Raw genomic sequence first — 25584 nt, forward strand, 5'->3', positions numbered from 1 at the left:
TCCAACATAGATCCCTCCAGTTGCTGGTCCTGAATCCTCGCTCTCCCTCGTTGCCTCAGTCCTTCCACAGGCCAACTCCTTCTGGCTCACCCCTAGAGCCACTCCAGCTACTTGCCAGCTTGGCAGGCTGGATTCTTGCTGCACTGATCAGGACCAGGGCACAGTCAGACAAAACTAACAGTTGGAAGCCTGTTCACGTGCAACCAACTCTTTTCATTCCTTTATCCCTTCATTTTCCCACATTTATTCCTCCCAAAAGCATCCAGATCCCTTCCTTTCCCCACCTTTGGTTCCTCCCATCAATATCCCACAAGAATTCCTGTGCAATTTAGATGCTCCTCTTGGTGCCCATGGGAGTCACCTCTGGACACAGGGCTTCGGGTGCCTTTCATTCAGCGTAACCAAACCGTTGCTGACCTGCAAGTTATACTTCCCTTTAGGGACCTTTGACTTTAGTCAAGTTTGCCATCAGAGAGTTTTGCTTTTTTTGAGTTAACCTCTCTTGGGGAAAAAACACAGTAAATACAAAAACACTAAATAGAAAAAATAAAAAGAAATGCACATTGGAAATAGTTGCTTAGATTTGCAAATCCACAAGATACCTGGGCAGATATTGTGGACATCTCCAAATGTTAAAATTAAATCACATACTTTTGGGTAATGACCATAGATGAAAACCAAGGGAATAGTTCTCAGTTACCAGAGCAATTCCGAAACAGCAGTTAAGAGTGCAGCTCCTGCAGAGTTAAGCACTATAAGCCAAATTAGATACTGGATGAATCATTTTCCAGACACATAAATCATTAAAGTTTGTTAAATTGTCGTGTCTGTAGTTGAGATAAGCCAATCATTGAATGAATTATACGAGTTATTTTCCTATGGATGTTATTTTCATAGTTTTAAGTGTTTCTGAAAGTCCATTTGTGTTTTTTTTACAAATATTTCTCAAATGATGAATAATCTTCAAAGACTAAAAATACATGCCCGCTATTATTATATATGAAATCTGACAGCACTTAAAGTGTTGGTATCTGAACTTATTTGACAGCTTCCTTGAACAACTTTTACTAGGTGTTCTTTCTGCAAGTTGGTCTGTTAAGTCGTGTTAAAAGTAAAAATGTTCCAGAGCTCACACAAGCGATCTGATGAACAATGATGGCATTTCTTGCAACCTCTGCATTGGAGAGCCAAGCATCACAATCAAGCTTTCATTGCGTATTTACGCAAGGTTCAGTCCTGAATCCTGTGGAGCAATAAAGCTCAGTCAAGTGTTAGGCGTTCCAGTGGAACAACACCTCAGGTATTTGTCATGCTTGACATTCTTCTGTTATTAATGCATTTTATTTGCAATATGTTGGCCCCAATTGTAGGCAGGGTAGACCAGATCCTCCATGACCTACACAAGCAACAGGACATAAGTGATGCTACTTTATGGTGGCCAAGGATCTGATCCAGAGGTCTCTGCTCAGCACCTTCCTGGCTTTTGGGCACAGCAAAGCCTGGGAACCACAGGGTTACCACTGATTTCTTAGCCTGAGGCACCACCTTCACTTTAGCTTGAAGAAACCCGCAGGAAGCGGTGACCTGGCACAAGGGACCTGTTTTTCTCTTGGTTCTAACAAAACTTCCATGCTGGATTTCCAGATGTAGCCGCTTTTTGTCCTGAACGTTTGCTGAGTGAGTTTAGTGTATCAGTTAGACTACCAAAGAATGCAAATAATTTGGCCCACAAATTCCAAATGCAGCAGAGCTTGATTTTTAAATTCTAGGAGGCAGGCAATCAGGAAAAAGAGCCCAGATATGACTGTACTGTCATGGCATACACAGAGTATGTACAGCATTCAAAACTGAAATTAAGAACTTTTATGGCAGAGAACCTATTTGAACATGGAGGGTAGAGAAGCAGCTCAGCGGGGCTGGCAAAGCGAGGTGAGTTAGTACTGGGCCGCGCTCATTCCCGGCATTTATACTGGACCCGGAATGGTGCCATGGGTTGCTGTGTCCCCACCAAATGTAGAGGGCTCTGCAAAAAGAGGATCAGTAAAAACATGAAGTTAGTTCAGTTAAAGGAGCCATCTTCTTGGTTTAATATTAAGATATTACCATATTCTTGGAGCTTTGGCCTCAAAGAGTCAAGACCAAATACTGAGAATATTTCTTGGCTTTGCAGAAGCCACTCGTTAACTTTTATTCCACTTCCTCTGACAGAGGATGACACATGAGATCTTAAGAAACTCTAATGGTTTGGGATATTTTCACCAGCATAATTGCCTGTGGGTGCAGACCCGATTTACAAACAACTCCACCGAGAGCTGGGATGGCAACACACCACCAGTCAGGATGAGGCAACCTTCCGCCCTGTTCTGGTGGGAATGTGAGATCAACCTCTCTTCAAGAATTCCTCAACTTTTAGCCCAAAGGGCAATGCTAACAAAGCCCAGACCACTCCTAACTTCTCTCTCTTCTCCCTGACAGTTAAGCAACAGGGCCCGCGTGTCATGCTTAGGCTGTGACAGCAGACACGTTCATTCCACAGCACTTCGTGTTTGTGAGGAACCACAAGTTTTGGAAAGTGGAAAGGACACTTTGCAAATGGGATAGGAAATTACTGCTGAGTGACCACGCCACTCTCTCTTAATGGTAAAACCTCTCTGTGTTGCATTTGCTCCTTCAGCCCTACCCTAATCGTTTTTCTTCCACCACTCAATATGTAACGGAAGAGCACTGAGAATGCCACATCTGCTTTCATGCCTGCTTCACGTATTAATAATCCAGTTCCATATTCATTGGTTTTGTGAATGGCAGAAAGTAATTATAAAACCTCTTGTAATGTTTAGGCAATGATGAGACAAAACACTCTCAGGGGTGCATTCTTGTACAGACAGCACAGCCCCATTAGATCACTGGAGTTACTCTGGGTTTTCTGAGTAAAAGTGAAGATCAAATTATTTCTTACATGTTTTTAAATGCTTCTCTCAGCATTTTGCTTCAGTATAAATAAGCAGTTAAGAATGGCTGTTCAGCTGAGCACGGTGAATGAAGGATATAAAGGTGTGGAATGCTAAATAAATACACGGATCTTTTACCTCCTTTGGTACCGCATCCAAAAGCACAAATTCGTATTTGTACAGGAACAGCACAACGAACAACTGGATTTCCATGATAGCAAACCACCTGCAAGAAAAGAGAGAAAGATGTTCGATATCCAGCCTGATGATCACACTTGTGGTATTATCAGATAAGAAACAGATTCTCTTTTACACATCTTACATTCCATGCCTCAGTTCTGCCTGTAGGTTTATCTGCAGTAGGAAAAAATGCTGTGGCTTTGTTCAGCTTCACTATTCAGTGCAGAACATGAATGTAGCGGCTGCCCCTGCTTTCTGGTGAAACTTTAGAGCAACTCTATCCCTCTGACACCCTATTTTAAAACAGCTCCTTATCATTAGGGTTTTTTTCCACTGTGTAAACATTTATGTTCTTCTAACACTTGCTGACTCGAAATAACTTCCTAGGAGTGAGAAGCCAGTCAAATATAGAAAAGGCTATATGACTAATTGTGCTATATAAAGTTATATAATACAGCTGGGAGCCTGATGACATCAGAGGAGATGTGACAGCGGGAGTTATTACTTAATGTGTCAGCATTAGAATGCAGCATGAAACCCAAGGGCATGATTTTTTTTTTTTTTTTCTGTAACATGCTCAGAAAGCTCTTAGTCAGTGCAGAGAAGATTTCAGATAACTACAGATGAACTCTTCTCAGCTATTATTTTTTAATGTCACTACGTACAAGAACTTTCTGCATTCAGCCACTTGCGTGTACCTGTGCCAGGTCAGGGGATTACTCATTTGCAGAATTTAGCCATATGTCTTAAAGAGCTAGTTAAAATAGTCAGACTGCCTTACTCTTCTACACAGTTTATTTTCCATTACCTGAGAGATGCTGGAAAACTCAGATAAAAAACCTATTGGGGAATTCACCAGGGAGAAGAGCACATGACTGCACGTGGCATCTGCCTGGATTTGGCCCGGCAGGTGTGAAGAGGGAGCTAATAAGTCCCACAAGACCCAAGATAACTTCTGCAGAGCTGTTCAGATCTGCACACTGAGCTGCCCCGTGCTCGGGAGTGGGAGGATGCTTGTTTGTTTTGGCGTAGCTTGAGACCCAAATGATCTCTGTGATTTCACATTGCAATTACCTTGAGATGGGGAGCTCTTGGTGACCTTCAGCTCAGGAGAGAGCAGTGCAGAGCTACAGGAATGGAAACCAGCTCCAGCCAGGCAGGACTTGCTGGCCCGAACTCAATGCCAACAAAGGGGGCTCCTTTCAGTCCCTGCACTGTTTGCATGGTGCTGCCCTGGGCTCCTGATGGTGCTCCAGGGCTCCTGGTCCTGCCCCTGTAGCCCACCGAGATCTCAAAGTACTTTTTCAAACAGGCTGCTGCTGTTTCTCCCCTCTGCAGAGATGCTGAGGCAGATGGAGCGTACCACATGTCAGAAGGAGAGCTCAGGAGGAACCAGGAATGAGAGGCAGGACTGCAGTGTCCCGGTGCATCCCTCTCTCCCTGTCCATGTTGTACTGAGCACAATCCGTGAGCTCTCTTGCAGCTGACTGCCCTTTAGTCCCCGCTTGCCTTTCATATTCATAACCGAGTCCTAAAGCAGTTTTCCTCTAGGAGCTCTGAGTCACAGAAGCCTTCCTGCTTTATTTAGTGACAAGGGGGCCGACCAAGATGCACTTTCTCAAGTCTTGTCCCCAGTGCACTGCTGTGTACTTGTGTTCTGCAGCAACCCAGGAGCCCAGCTGGGCACTGAGATCCTGCAGTAAATGGAGGCTGAGAATGAAATCACAGCCCTTGTGCTGAAGGGTTTATAATGTCAGTGTAAGATCAGAGACAATGGATGGATCCATGCAAGATAAGCACCAGCAACCAGTCTCCTGGTTAGACAAAAGTCATGTTAGACTAGCAGCTCCACTTTTCCCTTTGGTACAGAAATGGCTTTGTGGGAGTTCTTCCTGTGTCAGTTTGCTAGATTATTTAACAAGTTATTTTCTAGCTTTCAGTTCAATTACATTAGCTTTTGATTTCATGATAAGATTTTGCAATATGTAGAGAAAATGAAATATTTAATACATTTCATTTATAAATACCAGTACTGAATTAAATGAAAACTCATCTAAAACCTCAAATAACATTGTTTCATTCAGCTATACCACGGACATCTGCAACCTGGGATCTGGATACATCCCTTCATTTAATTTCCTTTCTTCCAGGATACCACATTTATTATTCAGAATTACCACCAGAGAGTGTGGAGGTGTGTGATACCATGTGGCCTGCCAAAGGCTTTGAAAGGACTTTTTGTCTATCAGCAAGTGAAAGACTCTCCATCCATTGTCTAAGTAGAAATGTTATCATTTTCTTTTGAACCACAAATTTATTTTAGAGATGTTATCAGAGTCCAGAGAACAGCCTGAACAAAGAAATAGGTCAGTGTATATAAAAAAGCAGCTTTCAGAAACGTTATTTTGCAGCTTGTCCTCTACTTGTGGATGCCTCTTGTGACTTTTGCTGTTGCCCTTGCTGGGAATGAGGCTGCGCTCAGCTCATATTTAGCTCAGGAATATTGGATAAGCCATGGAGGTACAGCAGTGAGTGAGGGCTTTACTTTGTTAAGCCAAAAGAGTGGATGCAGATTTATTCATTTTACTTATGTATACAATGTCTTCACAAAATTTATCTGACACTCATGTCCAGCCTGCTATAGGGTACAGATTCAAGGTTCTGTTTCCTTCCAACACCCTCTGGCTTCCTTTGCTGCACGTGGGACTCTTGGATTAAAACGACCTGTTTTAAGGAATCTTGGTTATTTGCTGCCTAGAGCAGACCAGGTTCTGAAGGCAGAGAACTGAGCAAAGCGATGTTTTAACACAGAAAACAAGGAGCAGCTGGCTCCCTGGGATTTGTTCCAGGAAGAGGGACCACAGAGAAAACAGCAGAAGGAATGCAGGAAGCACTGAGGCTGGCATTGCTGGGGGAATGGAGGAGACAGGATCTGCAATTTAAGCCATCGTACAATTGCGTGGGCCTTGATGGAAAGACGAGAGACTTAAACAGAGAGGAGCCATTTAAGACATTTGAAGATTAGCAAAAATGGCAATGGCATGGAGGATGGAAAGAGAGTCTCAGACCAGAGAAATGTAAAGTTAGTCTGGAAGTGGTTTATGGTGACTTAAAAGCCTGCTGTGTCTGTGAAGTGGCATATTTGTACATGGAACAACTCCCTTGATGAAAAGGTGCCTCCAGCAGCAGCAGAGTTAGGCTCTTCTCCCTGGGGAATATCCCTTGGTACACTAGTCTCAGGTTCTGCTTTTGCATCGTGGCTTAACCTGCTTTTTCCAGGAACGAAGCCACTTTCAAATTAGTTTAAATAAGGTCCAGATAATACTGAACATTAGAACATTGACAAAGCAAAACAATGAAAACACTGTATCGCCAAGTGTAAGGGGAGCCCAGTTCAAGAAGGTTGTTCTCTGCAGGGTTTGGGAATAAATAAACCCCAGCTGTTTCACTGACCTTCCTGGACACTGATGCTTCCCTCCTCCAAATGCCACAAAGCTGTCCAAGAAAGCATTCTTCTCTAAATTTGCCTCTTTCCAACGATCCTGTGGGAAGAAACTTTTTTTTTCCAAATCAGTCTTATATAAATAAAGCTTAACTTTATTTCTCCGGGCTAAAAATGACCTTGAACAGCTAATCCTCAATACAAAGTTGCAGTAATGCCATTTTTTGAGTTCAACCTGTTAGCGTTAGAGTCTGTATTCAAATGTCAGCAATAACTCAGGTAAACAAATGATGGTTGAATTTGAAATATACACAGCTGCCTCAAAGTGCTGGAGAAGTTTTCTAAATCCACACAAAAAATCATTCTTTCTATACATTCCCATTGTTTTAAATCCCACTTCTTGAGCTATTGACATGCCTACAAAAATGTGACCTCCTTTTAAATACACACACATTCAAAGCAGCTCTTCAGCCAGTGCCCTTCCTCAGCCACCAAGCTGTATCACAGCACACAAAGGACTCGTGCATCTTTCAGGCAAGCCTTATCTCAGGTGTTATGCACAGGAAAATCCAAGGTGTATGAGAAAAACGTGAGGATTACACAGCTTCATTCTCAGGTGCAAGCCAGTGTGTGAGAAAATGGTTCAAAACTAACAAAAAGAGCCTGTCTGTGCCCAGAGGGCTCCTTGTTCCAGAGGGTTTTGAGAAAAAACAAATAACAAGAGCAGCAAGGCAATACTGGGTTAAAGTTTGGGTGGACTGACACTGACAGAAATACATTTTTTGAATTTTGGGTGACAAATTATGCCAGCCTCCAGAAACTCAGCACAACTCTACCAAGGCCTTCGAGTAACTTTGCTAATTTTTTTTGTGGCTAACGCTTCTGATGGAGCCCTTAGAGAAGCTGCAATCTTCTGTTTGTTTATCTTGGATTTTTTTCAGCTTGGGCTGTTTAGAGCTTTCTGAAGAGGAAATCTGTTAGCATGAAAATCTAATAAAAGCAAGAAAAAAAATTGAGGTGATGAAACAAAGCAATACAATTTGGAATGACAATATCCAAGGGTAACTGCCCTATTCCTCATGGAAGAAGTACAAGTTTTAAACAACAAGCTAGCTTGTTTTTTTAGGAAGTTACTAGAGAAATAAGTTACTGCATCAGGGTTTCTGCTTGGGGTTTCAAAGAGGCAGGAACAGTTATGAGGGATTTCAAATCGGTGAAGAGTTTGCTAGAAGGGGAATTTTGTTTGAATTACTCCTTGATGTATTTCTAAAAAAAGACAAACTGCTCTGTAGAGGATGGTGCTAAAAAGAGCAGCTACAAGCCTGCCCACACGGCCACCTGGAGTGGAATAATAAGCAAGAAACTCTAGATGAGCTACTAAATTAGCTGAGCTAATACGTACCAGAAATCATCTGACTGGAAGGACCAGTGAACCTGGGTAAGTACATGGAGATGAGCTACACAAACAAATGCCAGGGAGAGGAGAGGACGTGGACCTTGTTTCCACACTGAAGTCAGTGGTGTCCTTCTACGGTGGGCTTTGAATCGAGCCCAAAGTGATACAAATGATATCACCAAGTGATATCTGGAACAGATAACTGAACTTTAAAGTCTTGCTTACCCCTAGAGCCCCCTCCTGGCTGTGCACACATTCTCTGCACATGAGGCCACCCTCCAGTGGCTGGGAAATACCCAACTTGAAGCCAATTTGTCCCTGTGCTTTTATTGTGAAATAGGCAAAGAGGAGAAAAGACGGCAAAACACCCACATTAGGAGTGACAACTTACAGGTTTGAACATTTCTGGGTCAGGAAAGTATTTTGGATTCCTGTGCAGCCAATACGGAGACAACATCAACATATCACCTGCAGGGACGGTGAAATTCTGAAAAGGAGAAAAAAACCTGAAGAAAAGAGAAAATCGTGGGTTCAGCTCACAAAGCAGTCTCTCCTCAGTGCATCTCTTCCATCAGCAGCAATTCCTGGTGCAGGTGGTAAAGCCATGGTGGGTATATGACGTGCCTGAAGCTTCTTGCTTCTGCCACTTTTTTCTTAAGGGAGGCCTAAACAGCGGAGAATTTGGAAAGGCTATTTTTGTTCTAATTTAGTTTTTCACGTGTGGAAATAATAGAAACATTATTTCTGTCTTTCCTGCTTCTTGGTATGAGTGTACCACGTGAACTTATTTTTTTCTAAACCTTTTGTTCAGCATCTCCTTCAAAATGCAAAGAAATTCATAGAAAGAGTTGTATGACAGTAGATCTCTGTGGGACTTCATTTCTTAAATGGGCAAGAGTGCCGATTCCTTAAGAGAGTGTTTTTCCCTCAAGCATTTATTTGTTAGACGCTTGATTGCTGGCACTTTCCTTCTGAATGGCAGTGAAGAGAACAAACAGTAGAGAAGCTTTATCAGTTACCGAATTATGGTTCCTTCTACTGTATTTGCTGTATATGGTTCCTGTTTTGTATACCTTCTGACTGTATCTCTTGATTCAATTAAATTCAGTCTAAATTTAGTTCATAGCTGAAGGTAAGACTGTGAGCAAGAAAAGCAAAACCACACTTAAATTAATAATGTTTAAATTAATGATGATGAATAAATTTGTTAAGATGAAGAGAATATCATGTGAGACAGTGGAATATCTCTACTATCTTAACTTTATCTAGATCTTTTAAGAGGGATCTTTCTAGAAGAATCACAAAGCACCCTTCTGAAGAAACATCGAAACAAACAACAACAAAAACTCAAACTCTCACCTGAATTCTTATTGGGTTTACAACTTTCTTGGTGATTGCGCCCGGAGACCTCAGCCGTATGGCTTCCAAAGTGCACCATTTAATAAAAGGGAGGTTCTTAAGGTCCTCTTCAGAGACTTCTATTTTATCTTTACCTGTTGTGGCATGAGAAAGAAGACTCTGCAAAAATTGTATTTCATGCTTGTTTTGATACATGCTGACAAGAATTGCTTTTGACTTCAAGACTTTAGGACCTTGTTTTCACCAAAAATTTTCTTTACATTTCTAAGTAAATGAACAGCCCAACACTGGTAAGAAAAGCTTCTGAAAATAATTTAATGTATCTGTGGTGGCTGTACTTATGGCACTGGTCAGAAAAGGCCAAACAAAGGTCACATTGAAAGTTAAGCATCCCCAGTCTTTTTTAGTAGTTTGGCAGGACACTGAATGGAAATCTCAGGGATTGTAGCACCAAGACAAGGAGCCATGGCCGAACTCTTGGCCTATTAACACTAGAAAATAAATTACAGCCAGGAGACAGGCTAGTTCATGATTGTCCTTATTGTTTAATTATCCACATGTTACCCAATTTGGTTTTGACCCATGTCAACTAGGAGTCTTCCAAGAAACTCTAAGCATGGTTCAGGGGAGTGGATGTGTGAATGACTGCACTCAGCAGGTGACTATTTTTTGAAGGAAAGAGATTAGTCATGTGGCAGTGAATCACGCTGGACAAACTGGCCTCAGATAAGAGAAAAGAGAAGAGTTCCTGGCCTGTTTTTCCACAGAATAGCTGGTGAATATCACACAATGAAAAGCAACTGAATCGAAAGACCTCATCTGACCCTATCAGAGCTGCACAATAAAAGCATGAAACTGGTTAATACAAAACTAGGCCTAAGGGATTGGTGTAGAAGGAAGACACAAGTACACATGGTTCTTTTTCTACCTTCTCTTACTAACACCAAAGCTGTTTTTGCTTAAAAATAAGTCAAGAGCATTTGCTGAACACACAGAGCTGGACCCCATGTCTTTGGTTGTACCCTGAGCAGCAACATTCACTATTCCCAGCCACTGACCAAGCGTGCCATGTGCTGGGCCAACCTGGAATAAATCATTTTGAGGTTCCAGAAGGATGTAATCTGATTTATTACCTGCTTTGCCAAAAACAGAAGTCAGGTCTTCCATGGTTTTCTTGTAAATGGAAGGATAAGACAGGATGAAAACAAGGGTCCAAAATGCAATCTAAACAGAGATGAAAGTACTTTAACTCAGGAATACAGAACAGAATTACAGTATCTTTGCAGCAAATCAGAGGCAGGTGACAACATTTGCAATGTCTGGATGTGCCTGTTGTGGCCTGTTGGGGCACACAGGGAGCTGTACATCTACAGGCTCAGATCCTGGGAGATTAGGTCTGGTCATCTGCTGTGTACTTATCTTCAGTGAGCATTATACAGCTCCGGCTTTGAGCTTTGAAACACAGAATCCTTTCATTAATTTCAAGTAACTAGGTGTTACAATGAATTATTAAACCATTGTGTGTGATTAGATTTAGCTGCATGAACAGAAAAAAAAATAAATAGTAAATTCCTACTAAGATTAACAGAAATGAGGTTCAATAGTTTGTAAGGCATTGTCACAGTGAAAATAATCATAAAAAAAAAAAAACATGAAAAGTTTTAATTATCAGCAAAACAAGCAGTAGTATATCCCCTTTAGAAATAATTTGCTAACTGATCGTGCACTGAAGTTGAAAATCAAGAAATTTAGGAAAGGAGTAAATCCTCTTAAGGAGGATGAAACCAGAAGGCCTTGTAGCACTGCCAGGAGCCTCTCCCTTGCTGAGCCAGCGGGAGACCCAGCCCGCACGTAGACCTGGTTGCGGGCCATCTGTGCTGGTGAGGGCTGAGAACTCTGCTATTTCCCAAATAGCCCCACGTGGACACAGCTCTCCTTCTGCAACACAAATCTGGTAGCTTAGTTTTCATGTACAGAGCTTGGACACTGCCTTCGCTGCACGGAGGGAGAACTGAATTGTTTCAGATGAGAGGGTTTAACAGGGTTTAACTTGCTTCTAAAAAATCCCCTTGGAAGGTGAAAGGCTTCTTTTCATCATGCCCGTCACCGGAGCAGTGGCTTGTGACTATTCTGAGAAACAGTGAAATATCTGCATGTCTATTTAGAGCTGAATATTACAGAAGTAAGTAATGATAGTGTTATGGAAGGAATGTCAGTTATCCTGATAACAGACAGCAGGCTACGCCTCGCACTTGTACCAACGTGCGGATCTACAGAAACCTCACTGAAATGGATGAGGTTCCTTTGGGGTAAACTGCAGCATTACCCAACCTACAAAACCCACAGATATATCCAATAGGAGTACATATAAAAATAACTCACTATCATTTTTTTCCTAAGTCACATCTGTAAAGGGCATAACTGTGCTGGAAAGAGCTTAGTAGTCACGGTAAATAAAGGATGTGTTTGCTGCTATGGATTTTTGATCTGAGAAATTCCTATAAACGTCTTTGGTCAGCTTAAGCTGCGTTAGATACATTGGGCTTGTTAGTATAGATCTATCTGTGTCATTAATCCATCAAATCAGTATCTAATGTGGAGAAAACTTACATGTAAGTGGCAGTAAAATCAAACTATTGTTTTTCTTGCCCTGAAGCAACACTGAAGTTTTACAGCAGATCCCCTAAAGCAAAAGACCCAAATTCACTCAGGGATTTATCCACGGGGTGAAGTTCCCCTATATCACGCTTCTGATACTCTTTACATAGAATATTTAAAACAGATAATACAGCCACCGTGTTTCAAAATGGAGTTAGATGCTTCTCACAGCTGAAGACTGTGACCTTAATAGCTATGAGATACATGCTCCCCAAATGTTATGATAAGGGAGATTATAATTTAGGAAAAGTACGGGAAGAGCTTTTCTTGTCATTGCTTCTGTGACATTGCAACCTGAGTATGTTTGTAGAGATGTATGTGGGTGTGATAATCCCTTCTTGGAATACATGCAGCGTGTGTGACCTCTGGTTCAAACTCTTTGCTTCCCAAATGCAGGCTTTTGAACAGGCAAGGTGTTTTTCTAGCTGATGTACTTACAGGCACAGCATTTGCTTGGGAAGCCCAGAGCATTAGGAGACCATAATTGGGAGCCAGATGTTTTCCTTGTAAATTATCCAGGAGATGCTGCAGTAGAGTCTGTTACAAAATAAATAGTATTTCCAAAAACATATTAAAATCTAGTTTAGGGCAGAGCTTAGCAGAATTCAAGGATATGACATAAGACTATTTTATCACTGAGATATAAGGTTAGTTACGGGTTGTTTGCAGTCACAAAGCACAAAGATGAAAGTGAGACTCATCGGAAGAGGGCCAAAAGAAGTCAAGGCACCATGTGAATCCCTGCTGAATACTTGCCCTGCCCTCCATTTTCTTAAAGTTTGCAGGGGATCTTACTTCCTCACTCTCCATTTTTGCTTGCATGTGCAAGAAAGAAAAAAGAATTTTTTTTTTTTCCTTTAATTCCTGCTCCTGTCTTTTGAAGAGCCTACACATTGGATAGAACAGACTGAATGAAAGGAAACGAAGATGTTCAATCTGTTCCTGCCAAACAGGTGACTGCTATGAAGAGATGTCCTGATCTATCAGCAAAGCCCCAAGTTATGAAAGAGTTCCAGGTGCTTTGTTAGCAACCTAACCAGGGACTTTAATAGCTTTGAGATTATCGTGACTGTGTAATACTCTAGCCCCAGCTTTTGTTTATAGTATTTCCTTAAATGTAACCCAACCACTCATTTAAGACAAAGTTTCTTGTCTGGTTTTCAGAGGGAAAAGGCTGATCTTGAATAAAAAAATTATCACTCTTTTTCCAAATTCCCTACAACGCTATGGGCTTCCTATTTCCTGCACCTTCTTACCTCCCACCATTCCCTCTCCAGCCCCCAGTTTCTTTCCACCACTCTGTTTTATTTTACAAAAGAAAACACAGTATGTGAAGCTTTTAAAGTCTACATAAAATTTGGTTTGTTTAACAATCTGTTCTGTAACCATTCAGTTGATCAAGATTCCCAGGCCAGTCCGCCCTCACACTTGTCAGCTGTATTGACAGAATTCCTGCCATAGCTAAGGAGAATAACCAGGGGGACAACTTATCATGGCTTTGACACAATCAATATTTAGGGTACTTGGCTTCCAATCCAGTTATCTGTTTTTTTTCCCCACTAATCTGGCTGCTGGAGGATCTAATCAGTCTACACCAAGGTTTAAAATAGTACATGTGAGGTTTTGAAATTTCACAGCCCAGTGCCCTCAGAGAAACAACCAAAGAGACTTTCCTTCACCTCTTTCAACTGCTTGCTGTAACTGCGATACCAGAGGCTAGCTACGGGTCATTGCGCTGATCCCTTGGTGTAAAATTCCCTGAAGATGTAAAGCCTCAGAAGCAAACTAAATTGAGGAGTGCGGCTCAAGAATTATGGCTCTGACCTATGTAGGAAACAGCAATACTGGGCAGTTGAGGTATATCTATAAAAGCTGAGATGTCTGGTACATTTCTCCCAGTACAGAAATAAATCCTGCCCTTCATTCCTTCAGTCAGAATCTGCAGCAAAGTCATCTTTTTCTTAGCCTCGGATGTTTACCTTGGACGTGGTCTCTGAAGGGTTGGTCCTTTCAGCATCTGACGCTACTTTCTCAAATAATTTTAGAAGCCATTTTTTGGATTTAGACCAGTTCCTGTACAGAAAAGCAACAAACAAGAAGCACTTAACCGAGGCAGCACAAACCAACGTTTCCTTTTCCATGAGAAGGACTCCTTGGTTTCTTTCCAAGAGCCCCTAGGCAGCAGCCAGTTGATGAATGGTCAGTCTGCCTGGCAGTGGTGTTGACTGATGTGAGGAACAGCACGTCTGAGACCTTCATAGCCAGGACCTGTTACTTGAAACCCCTGGATTTTCACAGTTACTCCACTAGAGGTTTCATTCTGACTTTGGACAGACCGCTTAGGTCAATGTTTTCACGAACAATCCTCTCTGAGAAAACAAAGGTCTCTTTTTAGAGCATCCTCAGTTCTCTCTGAAGGTGGCTGCGAGGTGCTCAAGGTGCTGTCATGGTCCCAGGAGCACTGACGGGCTCTGCAAGCTCTTTCCTTGGGTTTTGGCTGCCTCTACCCAAGGTGAGCTCTGCCACGGTGCCGCTGTGTAACCTGCAGGCAGAGTGCCAGCAAAATAACAAAGGTGTGAGGAAGAGCAGAGAGCTGCCTCACTGGAGATGCTCTCAGCTTGGGAGTTACATTTAGGCTCAGCTCTTTCCCCTCTGCCCTGTTCTGCTGCTCCCTGCCAGGTCCACCTGGACCTTGCCCCCCTGAGCAAGGCTGCCTCCAATTTATGCCAGAAGAAATAGATCTTACCAGGCCAGGACTTTTCTGAGGCATCCAGATGAAGGCCTGCATGAGCCAAGGATGCATCACTGCTAAAGACAGCTCAGCACCCTCCAGGAGAACGTTCCTCATGGTTGATATCCCAGCAAGAAAAATGCCCACAATGAGCACACCACAGTTATCAGCCCCGTTCCCTTACCTCAGGAAGCACTCTGGCATCTGAGAAGCGTATTCAAAGTCCTCATCGTACTTCTGAAAATGTTTTTCAAACTCCTTGAGTTCGCTCTGACTTGTCGGGCAGATGCCTTTCCCAAACAGAGTGTTCACCACTGCTGGATACATGACGTGCCTGCAAGGACGAGATCCCTGTGACTTACAGGAGATGGGAGAGCTCTTGGAGCAGCCCTAGGTAAGGGTGCAGAGCGTTTAACTGCAAGGGAAGAAGCTGGGGGACTTGTGCCATGACAGCAAGGGAGAGCTGCCACAAGGTCCACACCTCGCTCACAGCTGTCACAGATTTTAAGCTGGGGCTGCGAGATGCACAGACCTCAGGGAAGTCCCCTGAACGTGGCCAAACTTCAACAGCTGGTACTTGAACAGTGGCAGAAAGGCTCTGGGAGCTGAGGTCCTGTTCTCCCCAGTAACCACCCCTCTCATTTCAGGTTAGCTACGTGGACCTCCTGAGCATTAAACAACCCCTTTTGCAACCAGACACCCAGGGAAATCCTTCCTTTGGCTGCAGTTTTGCTGTACAGAATGACGCTTTTCTGTTTTCTTTTTGTCTCACCCTGTTATCCTGCAAACCCCAAGCTCCTTTCCCAGGCCCCTTCATCTGTACTCTAGCTCCACAAAAGCCTTATGCAGTCTTTGCTGGCTTCCAGCTACTTCTGAAAGTGTATTTCAGGCAAGAGCTTTTGCTTTCTTGCTTTTCTAGAGATCACAGGGAAGCTGGAGCCACCTGCTGGCTCTACGGATGCAACTGCTGTGGCCCATGGGCTGTGCAGGTGCTGCTGTGGCACGGAACAGATCCGTCCCTGCCCTCAGATACTTGAGCCCAGGGAAAAGCCCACAGATGGATTCAGGCGGGTGAATAATCACAGAATAACAGAATACCACGAAAAGGTGAGCCAATGCTAGCAGAACAAGCAGTGGTGTACACTACCCATTTGATGAGTGTCAGTTTTTCACAAGAAACAGATCTGACTTTGATCTCAGAGGGGGAACATCACGGGATGTGGAGGTTTGCACCCCATTATTGAGAACATTGGGACAGAGAGATGGGAGGTTTCAAAGCCCCTTTTCCCCACTTTCTTCTCCCATTAATCAAAACTGCAGTAAGTGAACTGACAGGTGCTCAGTGTTTTAGCTGCAGTACAAGTCTGTATCTTAAATGTATTATGCAGAAAAAGCATTATGCCAGCAAAAGCCAACCTGGATGTGGGGTCTTAGAGACAGCTCCACACCAGAGGCAATGTTCAACTGGTAGTCCTGATGCACAGGCAAGGTACAGGTGTTCCTCAACGTGCTCAGGAAGGATGAGTTAAAAGCTGTGTTTTTGTCCCATGAAACTGTCAATTACGCGATTTTTTTACATGAAGGATGAAGTTCCAGCACCACAAAGTCAACAGCAAAGCTCTTGTTTAACAGGGCAGGGCTTGGCTCACACGGGAAGTTTTTATCCTGCTGAAGATGAAGCATTTTGTCTGCTCTTTATGAACACGTAAAGCTTTCATCCCATCTTTTGGGAAACGAGACTGTTGGAAGAAGCTGTGCTATTTCTTCAACATAAGTAATTCAAAAGTTTCTCCTAGCTGGGAGCAATGAGCATCCTGACACAGATTTCCTATGACCTGCGGGCCTGAGCTCCACCTGCTTTATTCTAACATCTCTGCTCCCACACAGGATACCCATGCATTAGAGCTGTAATTTCCCTTACCTTACCAGGTCATTCAGGTCGCCTGCACCCTTGGTGCCCAGGTGTCCCATGTGCTCATGCAGTTCCCTACACAAAGTGCCCGTGAACATGTGCAGATTAGAAGGACCCATTTTTCCCTTCATCATGCTGTACAGGGTACCATGATTCTGATAAAAGGCTTCTGCAGGAACAGAAACTAAATACGAAAAGAAATAGAAAAGTTTGGGAAGTATTCACCAAAAGAAAAGAATCAAAAATTTTTCATATAATTTGTGACTCTAAGTGCATTAGCCCTCATTTTTCTGGAGTGAAACTCCCAGAAACATTTCTTCTCACCCTGTAAAGATTTAGGTGAGCCCCCTGGCTTCTACCAGTCTAATATCTTCCTGTCTCTGGCTTCAGTCCCAGAACCAGTAATCAACAGAGCTCCCCCCAGCTTCAGTGGGGATGTGCAGAGATGCACACGCACTCTCTACATGGACAAAAACAGCTGAAATGGAAATTAAATGAACCCAGTGAGAAAAAGTTTGGGTCTTTATGCTACAGCACATCCTCTCAGTCATACAAGGAGAGGCTGAGAGCTGGGTCTGTGCAGCCTTGAGAGGAGCAGGCTCAGAGGGACCTCGTCATATGAATATACGGTGGGGGCAGCAAAGAAGATAGAACCAGGCTCTTCTCTGCAGTGCCCAGTGGCTGGACAAAAGGCAACAAGCACACGTGGAAATCCAAGAACTTCCACTGAAACATAAAGTTTTTTATTGTGAGGGTGGTCAGACACAGGAACAGGCTGCCCAGAGAGGTTGTGGGGATGCTCCAAACCCTGCTGGACAGGGCCCTGAGAAACCTGCTGTAGGTGACTATGCCCTGAGCAGAGGCTTGGACTAGATCAACTCCAGAGGTACCTTCCAGCCTCAGGGATTCTGTGATTTAGTCTCTCTGCCCACTTTTCTTTCATTTCACACCCCGAATTACCAAATTAGTTTAAGTAATTCCTGTCAGTGCAATTCCACAGATATGAGGACACATGCTGATGGAATATGCCACTGACAATGGGATATACACCACAGCCCTTTCAGATGACTGTTGTACTACAGGATAACAACTAAACACTGTGACAAACTGATTTGCAAATTACGTGAGAGGACAACACACTATTGCTCCAAACCTGTTACACATGGGTGGGGTGTCTGGCTGCAGGACAGGACCTGATCTCTGAAAGGTGCTGCTTGACGATAAGACAATAATTGTCCCTGGTTCAGAAACCTCGGAATCCTTGTGACTGAACCCAAATCACTTCACAGACTTGCAGTGCTGGAGCTATATGAAGGAATTCCATTTCCCCTGAATTTTGGAGCATGGTCATGGGTTAAGACAGACATTTAAGACATGATCAAAAAGGTGATGGGCTTTGGACTGGGCCTTTAACATTCCTGGGCAATTAGATTTGATTCCCGTTAAAAAAAAAAGAGCAAGAGCTCACTTACCTGCATTCTCAACAGCTTGTTGTACTGCCTGTTCGAAATTTAAGTCTTTAGAACTAAAAAAGGCTTCAGCTCCCTCTTCCTCAGTCACAAAAGTAAATCGTTTTCCCAGAGCAAATACTGTGAATACAGGCCCGTGCTGGAAGAGAGAGAGACTTCATGTTACTTTTACTTTATTGCTAACGCGTTTTAAGGGAGCCCCGGCAGGAGACAAGCCTGTGGGGAGGTCAGGGGAGAGGAGCTGCTCCTTTTGGCTCTCTGCATGCCTTGGCTCAGCAGCGCATGAAGATGCAGATGCATCAGAACAAAATCTGCAGACTCACAGATTGGTGACATTACAGGTGCCTGCCTGACCTCTTGAGGAGAAGAGATTCCCTCCCTGAGAGCAGTATGGCACGTTTGATTTACAGTTCAAACAGTATGGCCCACCTGGATTTAAAGAACCAAGTGATGGAAATCTACAGCATCCCTTGGCTGCCACAGCAAAGTACCCACATCACAAATCCCATAATCCTATCTATTTCAATCCATGATTTTGTAACAAAAACTCCCCACTTCTGCATCTTTTAACTTTTTTTTTCCTTTCCTAGTTTAAAGGGTCTGCTAATAATGGTATCTTTCTTGTACAGTGCTTAAGGATTAATCAAAACAGTTAACAAACTCTTAGATTAGCTGGAGCTTGTTAAGCTTTATATTCAGGGAAGGTTTTTGACAGCATAAAACGGTCTTTTATTCTCTCTTAAACTTCTTCCCTTAATCTAATATCTTAGAGTCCTCTCAGAACTTTCAGCAATACACATTTACCTCTGAATTCTTCCATTATGAAAAAGATCACTGATACTTGTAGATACTTCAAACTAGCAAACAAGCATGCACAATCTACGGGCTGTCAGATTCAGGCATACAAATCAAAATTAGGAAATGAAGCATCTTTTCTGTCTTTTCCTCAGTGAAGGTGATTGCTGCTCAGAGGCAGAAGCCTTGGATGGAAATCAAAAGCCCAGCACTGATGTTTGTCTGCACAGAAGTCTTTTGGCAAAGTTATTGCACAAATTGAGTGGTTTGGGGCTTTCATGGTCTCTAGCCACATCAAGGAACTCGATTTTCTCTTGCAGGTTATAATGCTGACAAGAGTGTTAAAAAGTTTTCTGTTTATCTGTTTGGAGTGCTAAAAAGCTTTGAATCCACTTTGCCCACATGGCTAATGTCATTGACTTCAACCATGTCTTTTGTTGTTTGGGTCTGTATTCGAAAGCCTGCTCCATCAAAAGCTCTTTGAAGCCAAGAAAAAGATTCTTCCTGACATCATTTGAATTTTGATTGTGTCCTTCAACTGTAAATTATTAAAGAAAGAAAGAAAGTTTAAACTCTCTGGGTGATAATAAATAAAATATTGTTTTAATAACAGCTAGCTTGCTAAGTGTTTTTTTGTTTTCATGGATAACAGCATCAGGCTTGGTAAAAGTCAGGGAGTTTGCATTGTGTTTGTTTCTTTCTAAATTTGATATATTTTTTTTACCTTTAAAATGAACAGTAAAATGTATTTAAATGAATTTTCAAATAAAGTAAAATTTGAATTAGTAACTACCTCCAAATGAACTTAATTATTCAATTACAGTCACACTCTGTTAGACTGAGACACTTCCCCCTGTACTCGGCTCTGGTGAGGCCGCACCTCGAGTACTGTGTTCAGTTTTGGGCCCCTCGCTACAAGAAGGACATCGAGGTGCTTGAGCGGGTCCAGAGAAGGGCGACGAAGCTGGTGAGGGGCCTGGAGAACAAGTCCTACGAGGAGCGGCTGAGGGAGCTGGGCTTGTTCAGCCTGGAGAAGAGGAGGCTCAGGGGTGACCTTATCACTCTCTATAGGTACCTCAAGGGAGGCTGTAGCGAGGTGGGGGTTGGCCTGTTCTCCCACGTGCCTGGTGACAGGATGAGGGGGAATGGGCTTAAGTTGCGCCAGGGGAGTTTTAGGTTAGATGTTAGGAAGAACTTCTTTACTGAAAGGGTTGTTAGGCATTGGAACAGGCTGCCCAGGGAAGTGGTGGAGTCACCATCCCTGGAAGTCTTTAAAAGACGTTTAGATGTAGAGCTTAGGGATATGGTTTAGTGGGGACTGTTAGCGTTAGGTCAGAGGTTGGACTTGATGATCTTGAGGTCCCTTCCAACCTAGAAATTCTGTGATTCTGTGACTGCATTTCTGTATTTTAGGTGATTAAATGTGAGGAAGATGCCCAAGCTCCATCACAGTCGATGGAGATCTCGTCTCTATGGTGGGGGGAGCCTAAAGCCTGATTCAGCTCACCAGCTACAGCACACCTCTTATGATGAAGTGAGACAGACCGTCCTTAGGCTCCACTGGACAGGATGAGGTACATGTCCACTGCCCCTTGGTAAAGCTGGACACCAAGCTCACCTGTAAACACCTACACGAACAACCTGGTGTTAAATCCCATCCAGTCTACTGCCATTTATTTTAAATAGTTCAAATTAAACCTGTAGTAAACACAATTAAAATTGGAAAGCTCCAAACAGGACCTTCAGAACAAGTCGGCTTAGTCGAATAGCACAGTGATGGGGGATATTAAAAGGCACGTCTTTCAGAGAGCAGAATTCTGTGTCATGCAGGAAAACACAAATAACTATAGTATGTGATAACTTAAATGTACAATTAAAATACAGCAGACTGGAAAAAGTTTGAGGATCGAGCTGCTAATGGCAACGTCCCCCCAAGACTAAACAAACACTGCTCTGAAGGTATTGGGTGCAAGGAGTCTCCCAGAGTGTTGCAAAGTCTGATAAATGCTCAAGGTGTAAAGAAACCACGGGAGGGAGAAACATCAGTTCGCAATTGCATCAGATTGAGACAAGTTTCACCCTGGAACCTTTCTTTAGGAGGTGATGGACTATTTTCAAAGGAAGTATTAAATACAATGTATTAAATGTAACAGGCTTGCAACTACTTAACCAAGTGCCAGGTCAATCAGTAATAAATATTAAATTTTCTAGAAGGATTGACATATGCAGTTGCAGAACTACCTACCTGATCTGTTAAATCACGCCCAGTGCCAGCAGAACGACAAGCAAACATGACACCTTACTAAAATGCTCCTGAGGGAGGAGCTGGGAAGCTTCACAGAATCATTCCAGCACTGCTCCAATTTTTATAAGCATTAGTGAAGACCAGAATAGGTAGTGGATGTACTGGAGGAGAGCCCAGTGCTCTCTATAAAGAGATAAAGACAAGTGGCCTTAAACATTTTACTAAACGGCTTACAAGGAGGAATGAAAAGTTTGATGATAGTCTGGAGATATTTGGGAGTTTAGAGCAAACTTTGAAGATAAACATCACAGAAGTACCAGAAGAATCACATTCTGACATGACTCCAAGATCTATTATGCAAGTGATAATGAGAGCTTTCATCTTCCTAGGAAAGGAGTGGAGAAAGGGCAGCAAGCATCTAAACCTTGTGCCCACACCTTTAATTTAACAGGTGTCTCTGCCCATTCCGTCTTGGACGGGATATATTGAGATAGAAAATGTAAAGGGATGCACAGGAGGATGAACAGCAGTATGGAAACTTCAAGAAAAGAGTAATGATTCCAAGTTTCTCATATCGCAAAATCAAGTGGGCACCTACTAGAAGCTAGCTGGTTTAAAGCTAGGCAAAATACTTTCTTCACGAGGTGCCTGGTTAAATTACAGATTCAGGGCCACGGGATGCTGTGGAAGCCAAAATGCACAGGGTAACAAAAGGGGTTAGGCTAGTGTAGTTAGATCACTTGGATGCAAATCCCAGCCTATCAAGTCCCTAAACTCTTGACAGCCAGAAATTTGGAGGGAAAAGCAGAAGGCAGCATATGCTCATCTGGGTGTGCATCTACCAAGAGCCACTGCTTGAGCCAGACACCTGAATAAACAGACTTGTCATCTGTCCTGCTGTAATTATCCTCATTTTCTCATGTAAGAGAATCAGCTGCTGGAGCAAGCTGCCGAGCAGCTCTGGATTTGACACTGTTGCATTACGGGTGGGTTCCGATGGAGCAGGGGTACTGCCTGTCACCACTGCACTCCCACCTACTTGCTCTGGGTGAAACAGGGCTTGAGGAGGAGACCTGCTGCTACACAGAGGCAGAGAAAGCAAGATGAAAATCCTGCTCCTGTTTAGGGTCTCCAAGGGACTCCCAATGAACAGGGAACACCGCACAAAACAGCGTTTGAAACTGAAGCCAGGTGGCTTCAGGAGGAAGAGGTGGTATCTTTTAATAGACCAGAGATGAAATATTTTATTAGAGCAGGGAATTTTGCTTTTGTTAGAGCCACTCATGACACATGGGGGGGAAAGTGACAATTCTCCCAGCCCACATACTCTTCTATAGGAGGAAAACGGAGGCAGTGATCTTCAAGCAAAGCGCGGGCTGGCAGCAAAGGAAATCTGGTGTGCTGCCCCAGCACCTGAGGGAAGAAGCAGTGAAGGAGAGGCACAAAATAAGACAGCAGTGAGACTGTTTAACCCTTCAGGACAGAAAAAGAATGCCATTGTGGCAGGCTGAAGGACTAATCTATGAGAGTAAGCTTCTAAGTGTGAAAGTCTCCTTTGACAGTACCACTCCTACGCAGCTGGGGAGCTTTCACACTGCCTGAAGCCTGTTTCTGAACAGACTTGTTCGTGTTCAGCTTGCTCGTGCTAAGGACACTTAACCCTTTTCTGGCAGTATTACAGAGCTTGAAATTATTGCAGATGTATTTTGCAACCCTTGCAATGCCTGGTAACAACCCCTTTGGCAGGCAGCACCTGTTTTATTTGGCTGCACTGTGAGGCAGCGCTTAGTCCTTTAAAAAGGAGCAGGCAGGAAAAGGCTTGTCTGTCCTGGCCTCAGCACAGAGAGGGAGGCAGGTCACCATGTGGGAGGATGTTGAAGTGCTGGACTAAGGAAACAGTTGAAAGAAAGGCGCTAAGAAGCAGGAGACTATAAGAAAACAACAACAACAAAAAACAAACAAACAACAACAACAACAACAAAAAAACACAACAAAACCAAAAAAGTCTTCTCTTTCTGCCTTATCTCAAGCTTCCCTTTGTTAAAATTATTTCTTGGTCTATTTTCTGTCTGAACAAATGCTGGCCCTTGGGTTTCTGAAGTCCTTCAGGTATTGCACAACAGGAGCTGCCAGAGCACCAAGCATGGCCTACAGGGCCATAGGGAGATCAACAACAAACTCAGAGGAGCCAGGGCCGCCAAGTGTGTGTTTGTACTTCAGTGTGTTCTTTAACGTGCAGAAGTTTTGCTCACTCAAGATGTAAATGAACCTTCAAGCAGGACGCTTCTGTCTGGTTTCTTTTAAAAATTTAATCTGAGAGACTTTGTTAACAGCTTCCTAGGGAAAAAAAAAAAAAAAAAAAAGCAACTAAAGGAAGCTTATGTCATCGTAAAATATCTGTCCCCAAAGGGGATTGCACTGGAAATGACAGTTTAATCTGGCTGCCACCAGGATATGTTTTCAATGGAACAAGGAGCTGCTCTAATAGCCTCGTAACAGAAGAGCCAAAGAAGCATTATGACAGTTTTTCAAGCGAGGGTTGATCATTTTTTTAAAGTATTATATGACACGGTTCCTGAAATGTAGGAGAATGGACTTAAATGAGGTTTCAGTCTGAAATTTCTGCTCTTGGATGAATGAAAAATACTGATCATGCTATGCATAGACGAAAGATGTAAGAAAAACATATTAATACAACCCTACGGTGCACCCAATATACTTTATTACAATGTTCACAGCTTGTGATGCTCTTCTTACACCTCATTCAGCTGATTATACTTGGACCTCAGTTTCCATTTAACACTCTGAGTTTTTAACACCCACAACTGCAAAGAAGTATTTATAAATATGAAATCTAATAGTTAAAAAAAAAGAAAGCAGATTTTAAACATCCAATGTTTATTAGTGCTTTTGTCAAATTGCAGGATTTTAGAGCTGTTTCATTTTTAGATAGCGTTTGCAAGTAGTGGGCCGTGTGGTCCTTCAGTACTGAACACCTGGGGCTGAAAATATTGCATCAGTAGCAGGTGCCAACATCACCGAATGAAAACAGGAACGTGGATTTTATGTCAGTTAATATTAGCTGCCCAGAATTTAGGTATCTAATTGAAATGAATTGTTTAGGCTCTTGCTGTATAGACAGAGAGAAAGGCACATTCTCCATGGGTAAATCTTCACAGCCATCTTTGGTACATTTGTTAGGAGGACCAAGTTGCCTGCCAGGAATGCCTGTGCCTCTCCTGAGTGTTGTGGGATGCTAGCTGATGCTGAAAAATGTCCCCTAAGTTGAGGTGCAAAAATAATTAGGCTCCTGGTCCCAGCATCCGCCACAGGGCTGCCTGAATTATCTGAAACCACGATTAACATGTAGCCAGACTGCGCAAGCAAAACAGCAGTGGAGCCGAGTCCGAGCAGGGTGATCCCAGCACAGAGCTCGGACCTGTGGCTGAGCAGGCTTCCTGACACAAAGCCCAGCCCTCACCAGCTCAATGCTCCCGACCTTACAACGCGTGACAGGAAAGGGCTGATCGCTTTTGCCAGGCTGAAACTTCAAGCACAAGTTTTTCCTCGCCTTCCCCCCTGCAGGAAGCGCACACACCCAGAGGCAGGCATGCCGCCGAAACCCTTACCTTGCTTCTGGCTTGCTCTATAAACTCCAGGGGAGCTTTCCCAAACTGGAACGCGGCTCCAACCCACGGGATCCAGCTCCCAATGCAAGGAGGGCAGCTCGGGTTTCTCGGCTGAAACAAAAACCACTTAACAATAACAAGTCCCAGGAGTGCTGCCAAGAGCACAGCCAGAGCCATTTTGCCTCTCACTGCCTGCTGCAGCGGCTGCTCCGCCTGCCGCAGCACCCAGCAGGGCCAGGATTGTCCCTGCCGCTCAATAGGGGCTCTTGTGTCAACCTGGCCGGCTGGCTGCCACCACGGAGACACAGTGACAAAGCAGGGAGCAGCCTGGGGAACAAGCCCCAGCTGTGAAAAAGGCAGAGCAAGTTGTCCACTGCTCCGGGATGAGGACCAGCTCCGCCGTTTGCAAAACTTTGATGTTGCTGTGCCAAATCCCTGCACTTTGCACCGGGGAGAGGTGCTGGGGGGTTGCTGCAGTGCTGCCCGGGCAGCCAAGGACACTGCCAGGGACACCGTGGCAAAGTGGTGGGTCACTTTTCTCCATTAAAAAAATATTTTTAGCAATAAGAGTATTGCAAAACAGAGGTTGGGACTTGCAGACATTTAACCTTCAACACGGCAGATGTCAAGGAACATCTGCAGACATCTCCTTAAGCGATGAACCTCAGGAAAGGTCCCTCTCACCCAGCCAAGCTCACATCTTTAGGGGTTTCGTTAAGTCAGCACCTGGAGCCTTTATCTGCTCCTCAGGCACTGGGCACACTATTAAGTATCATATATATTACTATCAGACATATCATTATTATAAATTGTGTTATCT

At 43.4% G+C, this 25584-nt stretch overlaps 1 protein-coding gene across 1 annotated transcript; it reads right to left on the reverse strand.

The window, feature by feature from the left end:
* Positions 1–1760: 1760 nt before the first annotated feature.
* CYP39A1 (cytochrome P450 family 39 subfamily A member 1) lies at positions 1761–24941 on the reverse strand (the record flags this gene model as incomplete). Its single annotated transcript, XM_084284262.1, has 12 exons — positions 1761–2023; positions 3087–3174; positions 6582–6670; positions 8358–8453; positions 9326–9459; positions 10459–10549; positions 12422–12520; positions 13963–14056; positions 14899–15048; positions 16636–16810; positions 18099–18234; positions 24765–24941. 12 exons carry the CDS (start codon positions 24939–24941, stop codon positions 1952–1954), a joined length of 1401 nt encoding a protein of 466 aa, XP_084140388.1. The 3' UTR covers positions 1761–1951.
* Between the last annotated feature and the right edge of the window lie 643 nt (positions 24942–25584).

The sequence above is a fragment of the Netta rufina genome, assembly GCF_964035555.1.
Source record: "Netta rufina genome assembly, chromosome: 3".
NCBI classification, from domain to species: Eukaryota; Metazoa; Chordata; class Aves; order Anseriformes; family Anatidae; genus Netta; species Netta rufina.